At 41.4% G+C, this 13,620-nt stretch overlaps 1 protein-coding gene across 1 annotated transcript in view; it reads left to right on the plus strand.

Moving 5' to 3' along the window:
- Positions 1-13,620, plus strand: part of lrmp (lymphoid-restricted membrane protein) — a 227,776-nt gene that overhangs the window by 72,456 nt on the left and 141,700 nt on the right. Inside the window, exon 14 of the mRNA XM_072241407.1 lies at positions 6,317-6,418. Coding sequence (XP_072097508.1) covers positions 6,317-6,418 — 102 coding nt within the window. The remainder of the gene's footprint in view (positions 1-6,316; positions 6,419-13,620) is intronic.

Genomic DNA, 13,620 nt, shown 5'->3' on the forward strand with positions numbered 1-13,620 from the left:
GTCTATGGAATTAAGGGAAACAAGTAGTGAGATCATGGAAACTGTACAGATTGAAAAGGAGGAGGTGCTTGTTGTCTTGAGGAAAATTAAAGTGGATAAATCCCCGGGACCTGACAGGGTATTCCCTCGGACCTTGAAGGAGACTAATGTTGAAATTGCAGGGGCCCTGGTAGATATATTTAAAATGTCGGTGTCTACGGGTGAGGTGCTGGAGGATTGGAGAATGGCTCATGTTTTTCCGTTGTTTAAAAAAGGATCGAAAAGTAATCCAGGAAATTATAGGCCAGTGAGTTTAACGTCAGTAGTAGGTAAGTTATTGGAGGGAGTACTAAGAGACAGAACCTACAAGCATTTGGATAGACAGGGACTTATTAGGGAGAGTCAACATGGCTTTGTACATAGTAGGTCATGTTTAACCAATCTATTGGAGTTTTTTGAGGAGGTTACCAGGAAAGTGGATGTTGTCTACATGAACTTCAGTAAGGCCTTTGATAAGGTCCCGCATGGGAGGTTAGTTAGGAAAATTCAATTGCTAGGTATACATGGAGAGGTGGTAAATTGGATTAGACATTGGCTCAATAGAAGAAGCCAAAGAGTGGTAGTAGAGGATTGCTTCTCAGAGTGGAGGCCTGTAACTAGTGGTGTGCCACAGGGGTCAGTGCTGGGTCCATTGTTATTTGTCATCTATATCAATGATCTGGGTGATAATGTGGTAAATTAGATCAGCAAATTTGCTGATGATACACTCTGGAGGTGTAGTGGACAGTGAGGAAGGTTTTCAAAGCTTGCAGAGGGATTTGGACCAGCTGGAAAAATGGGCTGAAAAATGGCAGATGGAGCTTAATACGGACAAGTGTGAGGTATTGCACTTCGGAAGGACAAACCAAAATAGAACATCCAAGGTAAATGGTAAGGCACTGAGGAGTGCAGTAGAACAGAGGGATCTGGGAATACAGATACAAAATTCCCTAAAAGTGGCGTCACAGGTAGATAGGGTCGTAAAGAGAGCTTTTGGTACATTGGCCTTTATTAATCAAAGTATTGAGTATAAGAGCTGGAATGTTATGATGAGGTTGTATAAGGCATTGGTGAGGCCGAATCTGGAGTATTGCGTTCAGTTTTGGTCACCAAATTACAGAAAGGATATTAATAAGGTTGAAAGAGTGCAGAGAAGGTTTACAAGGTTGTTGCCGGGACTTGAGAAACTGAGTTACAGAGAAAGGTTGAATAGGTTAGGACTTTATTCCCTGGAGCGTAGAAGAATGAGGGGAGATTTGATAGAGGAATATAAAATTATGATGGGTATAGAGTGAATGCAAGTAGGCTTTTTCCACTGAGGCAAGGAGAGAAAAAAACCAGAGGACATGGGTTAAGGGTGAAGGGGGAAAAGTTTAAAGGGAACATTAGGGGGGGCTTCTTCACACAGAGAGTGGTGGGAGTGTGGAATGAGCTGCCAGACGAGGTGGTAAATGCGGGTTCTTTTTTAACATTTAAGAATAAATTGGACAGATACATGGATGGGAGGTGTATGGAGAGATATGGTCCGTGTGCAGGTCAGTGGGACTAGGCAGAAAATGGTTCGGCACAACCAAGAAGGGCCAAAAGGCCTGTTTCTGTGCTCTAGTTTTTCTATGGTTTCTATGGTTTCATAGGCATTCTACAAATTCCTTCCCTTGGGATCCAGCAGCAACCTGTTTTTCCCAAACTACCTGCATATTGAAATCCCCATGACTATTGTAACATTGCCCTTTTGGCATGTTTTTTCTATTTCCCATTGTAATTTTACCCCACATCCTGGCTACCGTTAGGAGCCCTGTCTTTAACTCCCATCAGGATCTCTTCCCTTGCAGTTTTTTTTAACTCTACCCATAACAATTCTACATCTTTCGATCCTATGTCACATCTCTCTAAGAATTTGATTTCATTTTTTACCACCAGAGCTACCCCAGCTCTTCTTACCTACCTGTTCTTTCAGTACAATATGTAGCATTGGATGTTAAGCTCCCTACTATGATCTTCCTTCAGCCACGACTCAGTGATACCCACAACACCGTACCTGCCAATCTCTAACAGTGCTACAAGATCATCTACCTTATTCTATATATTGCGTGCATTCAAATATAACAACTTTAGTCCTGCGTTCATCAATATTTTCAATTTTGCTTCCATGCAACTTTGTCCTATCTGCCTGTCCTTCATCACCCGCAAACTATACACTGCCTCTACTTGTATACCAACTACCCCATCCTCAGCCCTATCACTCCTGTTTCCATCCTTCTGCCAGATTACTTTAAACTACCCCCCCCCCAATAGCACCAGAAAACCTTCCCACAAGGATATTGGTTCCCCCTTGGGTTCAGATGTAACTTGTCTTTTTAAAACCTTCCCCAGATGAGATCCCAATGACCCAGAAAGCTAAAGCACTGTCCATTGCACCAATTCCTCAAGCATACATCTGCCAAACCATCCTATTCTTACCCTCACTGGCATGTGGCATGGGCAGCAATCCAGAGATTACTATCCTGGAGGTCCTGCTTTCAGCTTTCTCCCTAACTCCCTATATTCTGTTTTCAGGATGTTCTCTCATTTCCAACCCATGTCATTTATACCAATATGCACCACGACAAATAGCTATTCACCCTCCCCCTTTAGAATGCTGTGAACCTGAGCTGAGTCGTCCTGACCCTGGCACCTAGGAGGCAAAACACTATTCCAATACCTTTTTCACTTCCACAGAGTCTCCTATCTACTCCTCTACCCATGAAATCCCATATCACTACTGCACTCCTCTCCTCCCCTCTTCCCTCCTGAGCCACAAACCAGACCAAGTGCTAAAGACCCAGTCGCTTACCCTGGTAGGTTGCCCCCCACCCCCCACAATATCCAAAGCAGTATACTTATTAATGAGCGGAATGGCCACAAGAGCACTCTGTACTGACTGCCTATTTGCTTTCCCTCTTCCACCTGTCACCAGCAACTTAGGGGTGACTAACTCCCTGTAGCTCCGATTTTATCGCCACCTCATTCTCCAATACGAGCCAAAGGTCATCAAGTTCCAGTTTCTTACCACCATCTCTAAGGAGCTCAATGCACTTTGTGCAGATATAGTTATCAGAGAGATTGGAGATCTCCCACTTCCCACATCTCTCACACAAGAACATACCACTATCTCTAGACCCATTCTCGGTGCACTAGCTATACACTAATAGACAAAGAAGGTGGAGGAAATTAAACTTACTAGAAACTTGTTAAGAACCTCTGCCTGTGCTTGCCCAAGTCTGTTCTCGCTGAGGCCTGTTGAGCCAAAGCCTTCCACTCCAACGATGGCCCCCCACTTGCACCTCACTCCTTTTATTGGCTCAAATAAAATTCACTCCTGGGGAGACTTCTTTTCAAGTTGCTCCCACTTTGCAATGATGTCTGTCTCCCTTTCACTAGCTACTTCAAATTTCTGGGAATCTGAAATGATAGGAGAAAATGCTGGAAGTGATTCAGCCGGGAGTTATCCGCAAACTGAGAAGTGGTTGACAGTTTCAGGTCAAAAAAAACTTGCATCAGAACTGGGACTAGTTACTAGGTTTACAAGCAAAAAAGAATAAACTATATTCTTGCACGCAAGAGATTCTGCAAATGCTAGGAATCCAGAGTTACTCTCAAAATGCTGGACGAGCTTAGAAAGTCGGGCAGTATCTATTAAAAGGAATAGAGTTGTTTTATGCTGAGACCCTTTGTCAGGACCGGAAAGGGAAAGAAGCCAGAATATATTCTTACCTTTCCTTCATCCCATCCAACTTTTCCTTGACAACTTCTGCATTCTGCACACAAATGAAGTTTTTCCTTTTTATTGATGTGTTTTAGAATGTAGTCTATTAATCCGTAAATTCAGACTCTAGGATATGGGAGTTTCACCTCCATGCCCATCCCAACGCATTTTTTTAAATTTTAAAAGCAAGCCTTTTTGCTTGGGATTGAATGAAGCAGCAACCTGTCTGGCTTGTCCACAGATGGTCCGTGCTCAAATCTACTACAGCATCCACAGCGTTCTCCAACCAGTGTTGATTGGAGCCTGCAGGGTGATAAGGAAACCAGACCACAAGCATGTAGCCAACTGAAAGGCTCAAGGAGATGTTCTTGTATATTATATGAAGATGCTCTGGTATATTCATGACCTTGAGCAAGAATATTGTTTTGATGCAAATATCCTTGTAAAACAGTTAATTTGATTTTTAATTAAGTTCACTTCAAGCAGTGTGTAGAATATAGAGTTTATTTTTATGCTTATCACATATTCTGGGCACTAGATTGTAACTAAACTTGTACAGGGAATCCAGGACAATAGCTTGGTGACAAATTAACTTTGATAGACTTGTGAGACCAATGGAAATTGAAACCCTTAAAGCATTTAATCAACTTTACATAAGGTGGATAATGGGATCTCATGGGGTAGGTGATCTTATAGTCCATGTTTTCCCTGTTACCTTCGTTATCGAGTATTGTACACAGAGCCCATTCAGACTTTCAAGCCCTAAAGTTGAAGAATGGCCAGGTGGACACTTAAATCCAGAACATCTCAAACAGTATTTTTTTTTTTATTTAAGTCATAGTGATATAGTAGAGAAACAGAACCTTTGACCCACCAAGTTGACCTACCTGTATGAATCCTATTTACCTGGACATGGTCTGTTGCCTTTTGCATCTTGCTTTAAGTGCTTCTCTGGATACTACAAACGTAAGTTGTTGTGCAGGCACCTGCCACCACCTTAACTGATGCCCATTGGTCTTAGATGTCTCTGCCATGGCAGAGGAACATGCAAAATGTTGGAGGAACCCGGCCGGTCAGGCAGGACCTATGAAGGGAAATAAACATCCGATGTTTACGACTGTTCATTCCCCTCTAAAGATGCTGCCTGACCCCTTGTGTTCTTCCAACATTTTGTGTGTTGCTATGGATTTCCATCATCGGCAGAGTTTAGGGTCTTCCATGGAGATGCATCTCTTGCCATGTACCCTATCAATATTTCTCATAAATTTGTATACCTCTGTTAGGAACCCCCATCCCTCTAATGCAAGTAGCCTATCTAAGTTTTTCCTACCTAAGGTATATAACAACAGACAACATCGGGGTGAATCTACTTTTTCGTCATTTCCTATACAATTGTGTGAAGTCTCACTGCTCGAGTGATGCAAGATAAAATTATCATTTTTGCTTTGTGCTTTTGCCAAATCGTCTTTTGGTAACACACTGGGGGAGGGTACCCTAAAAATAGAGGGTGTTGGTTAAAGGTGAGAGACGAAATGTTTAAAAAGGACCCGAGTGGTAGCTACGCATGGAGAGGTGTACATATGGAGTGAACTGCCAGAGGAAGTGGCTGAGGCAGGTATAGTAACATTTTAAAAAAAGTTTGGTTAATTGCATGGATTGGAGGTGCTTTGAGGGATATAGTCAAATGTGGGTAACTGGGATTAGCTTGGTGTATACCATTGTCAGCATGGATGAGTTGGGTTGAAGGGCCTGTTTTCATGCTATAATACTCTGATCATACTTTTTGATTCTACAACTTCTTGCCTTCCACCTCAATTAAAACCCTTATGAGAATATTTTAATTGACCTGGAGTTGGGCGACTGCACTTTCACCGTTCTCTCTATATTCCTGTTCTTGTATTTGAATTTGTCCATGTACCCTCCTCTTCCCACCTTTCAAAACTGCAATGGTCTCCAAATTCTGCATTCCTCCAGTTCCAGACACTGCCTCTGTACCCATTGTCTGGCTGCTTAGCACCGGCAATGAAAGAAGACAGGTTTGTGTGATCATGTGTTTCCCTGAGTTCCCTTCATGAATCTCTCCAACGTTTTCTTCTCTCTCCTCCTTCTTTCTTTTTAATTTCACTATTTTGTTCACCTAATGTGCCTCTTAAAATTTTACAGCTTATTCTCTTGGGAAGTTCTTGGGAAAGGACTGACAATATTAAACTTGCTGTATCAATCCAGTTAGTGGGTTATTTGCAGGTTCAAATGGTCTTTCCAACCTAAACTATTTTCCAGGTATGATTTATATGTTAATGTTACGAACAAATAAAGGCATAGATTCTGCTAGCCAGAAACTGTTTTCCAGGTGGAAATGGCTAATATGATACAATAGCTGATGCATGGAATGGCCTGGCAGGGATGTGGAGGAGGCAGATATGTTGGGGGCATGGATGATTGCAAAATGGGTTGGAGGGCTATGTCAGAGGGAAGGGTTAACTTGATCGTAGTCAGTTAAAAGGTTGCCATGGGACTTGTAGTGTGCTGTAATGGTCTATGTTCTGTGTGCAGGCAACAGAAGTTTCTGAAGAGATTGATGCTTTAGTGACGTTGTTGAAGCAAGTGGCTGAACTGGAAATTAACAGCAAAGATCTGCATGGAGCTAAGCTCGAGGTGAGGTTCGAATGGTTCATTCCTGAAAGTGGAACCAGCCTTTGAAGTGGGGTACTGAATTCATTGCATCTGTGGTTTGTTTTAAGCTTGGAGGGAGATGGGTTTAACTGGGTTGGTTGTTGTTTGATAAGATTGCCATGTTATTACAAGACAAGCTTTTGCCTAGTTTATTTAGAGGCATGCCTGACATTTACTTCATGTATTTGTTCCTATTTATATAATGTGGTTTCCTGCTTGCTATATTTTTAATCAAGCTCCAATTTATATTGGTGTATAAAATTTCGCATCACTTCAAATCACCTCCAGCTATTTTCTCCTGACTCAAGAGGTGATGTTTTGGTAACCTCCCTGAGGGAAGGGCTGGTAGTACATTCAGACTCGCCCTTCAAACACTTCAAAGGGCAGCATTCTCAAACTATTACAAATAGTGGCCTCTTGGTAAATTTATTAGCCAAGTATGTACCGTATATGTCACCATATAATATCTTGAGATTCATTTTCTTGCAGGGAGAAAAATAAAGAAATACAATAGAATTTATGAAAAACTAAACATAAAAGCTGACAAGCAACCAATGTACAAAAGCTGACAGATCATGCAAATAAATAATACTGTGAACATGAGTTAGAGTCCTTGACAGTGAGTTCAGAGGTTGTGGCGTCAGTTCATAGCTAAGATGAGTGAAGTTATCCATGCTAGTTTAGGATCCTGAGAGTTGTAGGGTAATAACTTCCGGAACCTGGTGATGTGGTACCTCCTCCCTGATGGCAGCAGCAAGAGGAGAGAGCATGGCTGGATGGTTGTGGTCCTTGATGGATGCTGCTTTCTTGTGGCGGTGCTCCTTGTAGATGTGTTCAATGGTGGGTAGGCTTTTGCCTGTGATGGACTGGGTTATATCCTCCACTTTATGTATTGTGATTTTTTTCATTCTTGAGCATTTGTGCTTCCATACTAGGCTGTGATGCACCCAGTTAGGTGCTTTCCACCGTGTATCTATGGAAGTTTGTCAATTTTAGGTGACATGCCGAATCTGCGAAATCTTCTCAATAAATAGAGGTGCTGTTGTGCCGCCTTTGTGTTGGCACTTGTGTGTTGGTCACAGGACATGTCCTCTTGTATGTTAACACTAAGGGATTTAAAGTTGCAGATCCTCTCCACCACTGATCTAATGAGGACTGGCTGATGGATCTCCAGCTTCTTCAAGGAGATTTGCTTGTGGGGCAGCATGTATGTCAATAACTCTGAGGCCTTCAATAAATCTCCCTAATCTGCAGCCTGTAGTGCAGGCTAGCATATGTTCTGGACTTTTGTCTCTTAATCGTATTTGTACCCAAATACACTGGTCCTGATGAAAGATCTCTGCCTGTAATATTGACTGTTTATTCCCCTTCATAGATGCTACCTGGCCCACTGAGTTCCATCACATTTTTTGTGCTATCTCCGCAGGAAATAAAGGCAACAGCGCCTTTATTTCCTGCGGAGCATGAAGAAAGCTCACCTCTGTCCCAAGATACTGACGGACTTTTACCACTGTACCATTGAGAGCATACGCGCCAACTGTGTCTCAGTGTGGTATGGCAATTGTCCCGTATCGGACCACAAAGCACTCCAGCGTGTGGTGAAAACTGCCCAGCGGATTATCGGCACCCAATTGCCCACCATTGAGAACATCTACCATAAAAGCTGCCTGGGCAGGGCAAAAAGCATTATCAGGGATGCATCTCACCCTAACCATGGACTTTTTACTCTCCTCCCATCCGGTAGGCGCTACAGGAGCCTCCGCTCCTGCACCAGCAGGCACAGGAAGAGCTTCTTCCCTGAGGCTGTGACCCTGCTGAACCTCACATCACAGCGCTGAGCAGTATTGCACCCATATTGTACTGTCTCAGTACTTTTATATTTGTGTGCTGTAGCACTTTTTTATTCGCAGTTATTTTGTAAATAACGCTTTGCATTTCTGGTCAGATGCTAAATGCATTTCATTGGCTTTGTATCTGTACTTGGCACAATGACAATAAAGTTGAATTTAATCTAATCAAATCTAACACACAATTATTAAAAAGTTATCCGTGAACCCAGAGCTTTAGGAGTATTGAATACACAAGTACTCTGCACCTTGGCTTTGACTTCAGACTTGCCTGTGTTGCCGGCTCTGACCCAAGCTCTAGCCTCAGAACCAGCCACATTCCTGACCCCTGCATTCCAGCAGTGTACTCGACCCACAGTTCAGAGTCCTGTTCTCTAACTGCTTTTCCAAATCTGCTCCACCACATTTTCTGCTTGCTCTCTGCACCCTCCCCATATCTTAATTTCTGAGATAGATGCTGGATCATCAGGGTACGTGCACCAGTTTCTGATGGATGCTGCTTTCCTGCCACAACCTTTCATGTTGATGTGCTCAGTGGTGTGGGGAGGGAGGGCTTTCTCTGTGATGGACTGGGCTGTGTCACCACTACTTTCTGTAGGATTTTCCATTCAAAGGCATTGGTGTTCAAGGGCTGTAATGCAGTTTGGGCGAGCATTACAATGTGAAATGCTCTTGTTTTGTACTGTGGTTAAATCTGATTTAAAAAGTGGGTATAAATATAGCCCAAAGAACTTCCTCCCCCACCTACGAATTATTGAAAACTCTAATAATAACTCTGAGTAGGTGTTGTGTGGGCAAGGTGACTTGGTTGGGATCCCCCTTAATGCGAAGATTGGGTAATGTTAAGCAAATTGAGTTTAAATACATATTGGTTTGAATTTTTCATTTCCTTTTGTTTAATAGGTTAAGAATCAATCAGTCTTTTAAAAAAAATAATAATAATAATAATAATTGAGGTCCAGTTGTAGTAGTTCCTCTGTGGAAACCCTACATGACATATTTCCTGCAAGATATCAGGTACATGGAACTCTGTGGGCCTGACCCAGTTTCCAAACCCGAAAACTTGCCTCATTTCAGGTGAAAGTGTGAAGGGGTGTGGCCTGATTGTAAAATCAAGTTAAGATTTGAATTGATGAAATGGGGAACAGATATAGAACATAGCACACTACAGGAATAGGCCCTTCAGCCCATCGCGTCTGTGCCGAGCGTATCTGCTTCCACCGTCATCTCCGGAAGCCCCCCACCGCTTGAAGCAAAAACTTGCCCCGCACACCTCTTAAATTTCCCTGTCTCACCTTAACTGCATTCATGAAAGTATTTGATCTTTCTTCTCTGGTGAGGGAAGTGGGAGAGAAGATTGTCTGTCTGCTCTATCTATGCTTCTAATAATTTTATACATTCCTGTTAGGTCTCCCCTCTCGCCCTCTGTCACTCTGGAGAAATTATCCCAAGTTCGTCCAACCTCAAAAGATTATGCCCTCAAAATCAAGGCAGGACCCTGGAAAACTTCTCTTGCATCCTTTCCTGTAATAGAGGAATCAGAACTGCACAAAATACTTTGTGTGGCCTGTTATGTTTTGTAACTCCAAAGCATACAACTACTGCACGAAAAAAAGTGTCTGAAATATGAGTCTAACAGCTTTTATTTTAAGCAAGGCTTGCACATGTCACCTGGTGGCATAGTGGCCTATGCTAGTGACATACTTTTACATGTAGCCAAATGAATTAATTAAACAAAATGCCTAATCAACAAATTTACAATATTACTCAAATATTAAATACACAATACCCCTTCCTGCTTAGCTATAAACGCCAACTCAATGTAGAATGCATCTCAACTCAACATGCATTCCAGCTGAAGATTTAATCACTGGAGGATTTCTTACTCTTGTATGATAATGTCTTTCCTGATGAGGGAGGTCACTCTGCATGGTAGGTGAGTCTTGTGGCTCTGAAACAATCTCAGGTCCTGGGGCTCCTCTGGTAGTTGTAGGAGTTGACTCTGAGACTGCACCTTGTGGTTCTAACAGATCTGGACACCCTTCTTTTCCTTTTCTTCTTTCTGGGATGTGCATTCGATCTTAAAGGTGCATTTCATTCACTGGAGTATTCTCCTATTAATCTTTCTTTTGACTTAATCTCTCTGACGGTGGTGTCTGAAAAGAGGATGCTGTCCAAGTTGCATGCCATCTTGGACAATGTCTCCTATCCACTACATAATGTACTGGTTGGGCACAGGAGTACGTTCAGCCAGAGACTCATTCCACCAAGATGCAACACAGAGCGTCATAGGAAGTCATTCCTGCCTGTGGCCATCAAACTTTACAACTCCTCCCTTGGAGGGTCAGACACCCTGAGCCAATAGGCTGGTCCTGGACTTATTTCCATCTGGCATAATTTACGTATTATTATTTAATTATTTATGGTTTTATATTGCTATATTTCTACTCTATTCTTGGTTGGTGCAACTGTAACAAAACCCAATTTCCTTTGAGATCAATAATGTATGTCTGTCTATCTATATATCATTTGCTCCCTTTACGAGAAAACTCCTGGTTTCCTCATCCATAAAATCATCTAATGTAGCTTCTCTTTTCATATCTCTATTGAGTCCTTTCTTTTTGGCCTTCCATTCATCCAGCTGGACTTTGGTCTTTACATCTACTTTTACAAGCAGCTTTTTGTCTCCCACGCAATGACAATGCACACAGAGTAGATTTTGGTTCCTTATATTCACAAAAGCCAAATGTTTGCATTTTTCCCAAAGCTCTTTGAACTCTCTTCCAACTTAAAACCAAGGTAAATTTTGCAAATAAGTGCCAGATTAACACTTTGGAAGCGTTCTCAGATACTGTATGTTGCGTACAAAAACTGTTGTAGTTGGTCAAGTGCTTTCGTCACTTTCCTGTTTCCTCTGAGCTGCATGTCCTTCCTTGGTCCAATACGCTTTTCAACCAGAGGCACAGAGATTGGCGTGGTATACACGGTTCATGGTGTACAGTCTGGAAACAGTTGTGGCATCATTCAGTACTCTTTTTTTAAATTTCTAGTTGACTCTATTGCAGGGGAATTGGCATACAAATTATGGATGGATCTCCAATCAACTTATAGTTGTCTCAGCCACCCATGACCCCACAATGCTGGCCCTCCTGTTTTATTTTTACCACATACAAGCCCAATGTGGCTTGTTGTATTTCACTGTTACAAATGTCATCCCCACAGGAGTTGTCTTTTCACCAGTATAAGTTCTTAGCTGGACATCTGCAGACTTTAGTTCAGGATCTTTTGAAATGCTGTTCAAGCTCATTTTGTGAAATGATTGAAACAGCCAAGCAAGTATCCAATTCTATTTTATTTAGTTTACCATTCACTTCTGGTGTTAGCCATATTGCTTGTCTATTGTTAGTTTTCTCATTGTATATCTCGAGGCTATCCAGGCCTGTGGCATTCTCATGATTATCAGATTTTTCATTAACAGCATGCAGATTAGTGTTCTTTCTGAAACTGAAACTTTTCATCTTTTTTTCCTTCCCTGTGCAGTCCATGTGTTTTTGTCTGCCCAACATGCTCTTTGTACTTGTCCTATTTTGCTGCATTTTCTGCAAGTTTCACCTTTAGATCTGCATTTGTCTAGTGCATGTGAGCCCTTGCCACAATAGTAACACAATTTGTTCAGCCAGGCAAGTTTCTGTTTAGATATTACAATTTTGTTCATGCCTGACTGCAACTCAATCGCATCTGTTTGTTGTTTCCATTTATGGAGTTATTTCAACTGTTCTTTTCAATGTAAGTTGTGCTTCAGGTAGGAGACTATTTTGAACACTTTCTTGCAAAGCTCTACAAAGCACATTAAAAACTGACAATGCTCAATCTTTTCCATTCAGCCATGTATGCTGAAATTGACTCCTTCCTTTTGATTCCATTTATAAAACCTAATGTATCCTGTAGTCAACAATGGTCCCTGTTCTAAATATTTCTGCACTACTTTCACAGTATCAGCAAAGCTCATTTCTGCAGGTTTGTTTGGAGCAATCAAACTGTATGCCTTTAAATGCAACACATTCAGCAAAACTGGTACTTGTTTCTCGTTAGCTATTCCATTTACTTTAAAATAGTGTTCAATTTGCTCCATATACAATATCCTGTTATCTGCTGCATAATGGAACACATCCATCTTTCCAAAGCTGCCAGCCATTTCTACTCTCTTCTTGCAATTATCTTCTGCTACACGCTGTTTATGAACCTGTGAATTCTTCTCTTCCTGCCTTTTTTAAACCTGGTCATGTCTTCTCTTCTGAAGAATACCTGCATGCTTTTTTTTAAATAAAAATTTAATGTCTTGCTGCACTTCCAGAGTCTTGAGTTCGTTTTAAATATCTTGTTGCCACTGTTGTTTTGTAACTCCAAAGCATAAAACTTCAAAGTTAAAAGTGGAGAGTCCAAAATGCGAGTTCTTTTTTTTTTACAATTGAGACACACGTGTCAAATGGTGATGTGATGACATATGCTAATGACGTAAGTTTATGTATAACCAATAATTAAACAAAGAATGCTTAATCAAGAACATATTTGCAGTATTACTCAAATATTACTGAAATATTACATGTGCCTGACCTAACCCAAGTTTTATATCTGTAGCATGACTTCCTTACTCTTACACTCAGTGCTTTGACCAATGAAGGCAAGCATGCCATATGCTGCCTTTAGTTAAATATCTTCCTCCTCTAGCCCCAGTAGCACCTCAAAGATTACATATCTCTCTGAATCCAATAGGAATTTTTGCCTGGACCATGAAGTTGTTTTTGATTCTCAAGGGATTGGTTATTTAAGTAAAAACTGAATCAAACAAATCTATAGAACTGTCTAATTACCTTTTGTGATTGATGCAGATTGAACCGTGCATAATTCACAATAAGTTTGCATTATCACTGTATCTGTTCCTGGCTCTTAGCTATTATGACATTTACCTGTGTTGTGATATTTTTTTGCTAGAAATAGCTTGAAATGGCTTTGAGTGTATGGTTGTTACTTGCCTGGTAGATTTGATTTTCTCGAATTACTTTGAAAACAGGTTAAAACTTGTGCTGGTTTTCAGCGGAATCTGTCATAATGCTATCTGGTATCAAACTGTGCTATAGCACAGTGCAGGGAGCCAAGTGCAAGTGTGGTGTGACCAGTTGTGCCAGTCAAATCCTCCCGATCTCCTGTCTCATGTCCATTCTCCAGTGTCTTTTAAATGGATCATGCAATCTAAATGTACACTTAGAACTTTCCCTCAAAAGGAACAGGATATCACTGTGGTGACATGGGAAAAGGAAAGAGTGGGACTCGCCTTAC

The sequence above is a fragment of the Mobula birostris genome, chromosome 23 (genome assembly GCF_030028105.1).
Source record: "Mobula birostris isolate sMobBir1 chromosome 23, sMobBir1.hap1, whole genome shotgun sequence".
NCBI classification, from domain to species: Eukaryota; Metazoa; Chordata; class Chondrichthyes; order Myliobatiformes; family Myliobatidae; genus Mobula; species Mobula birostris.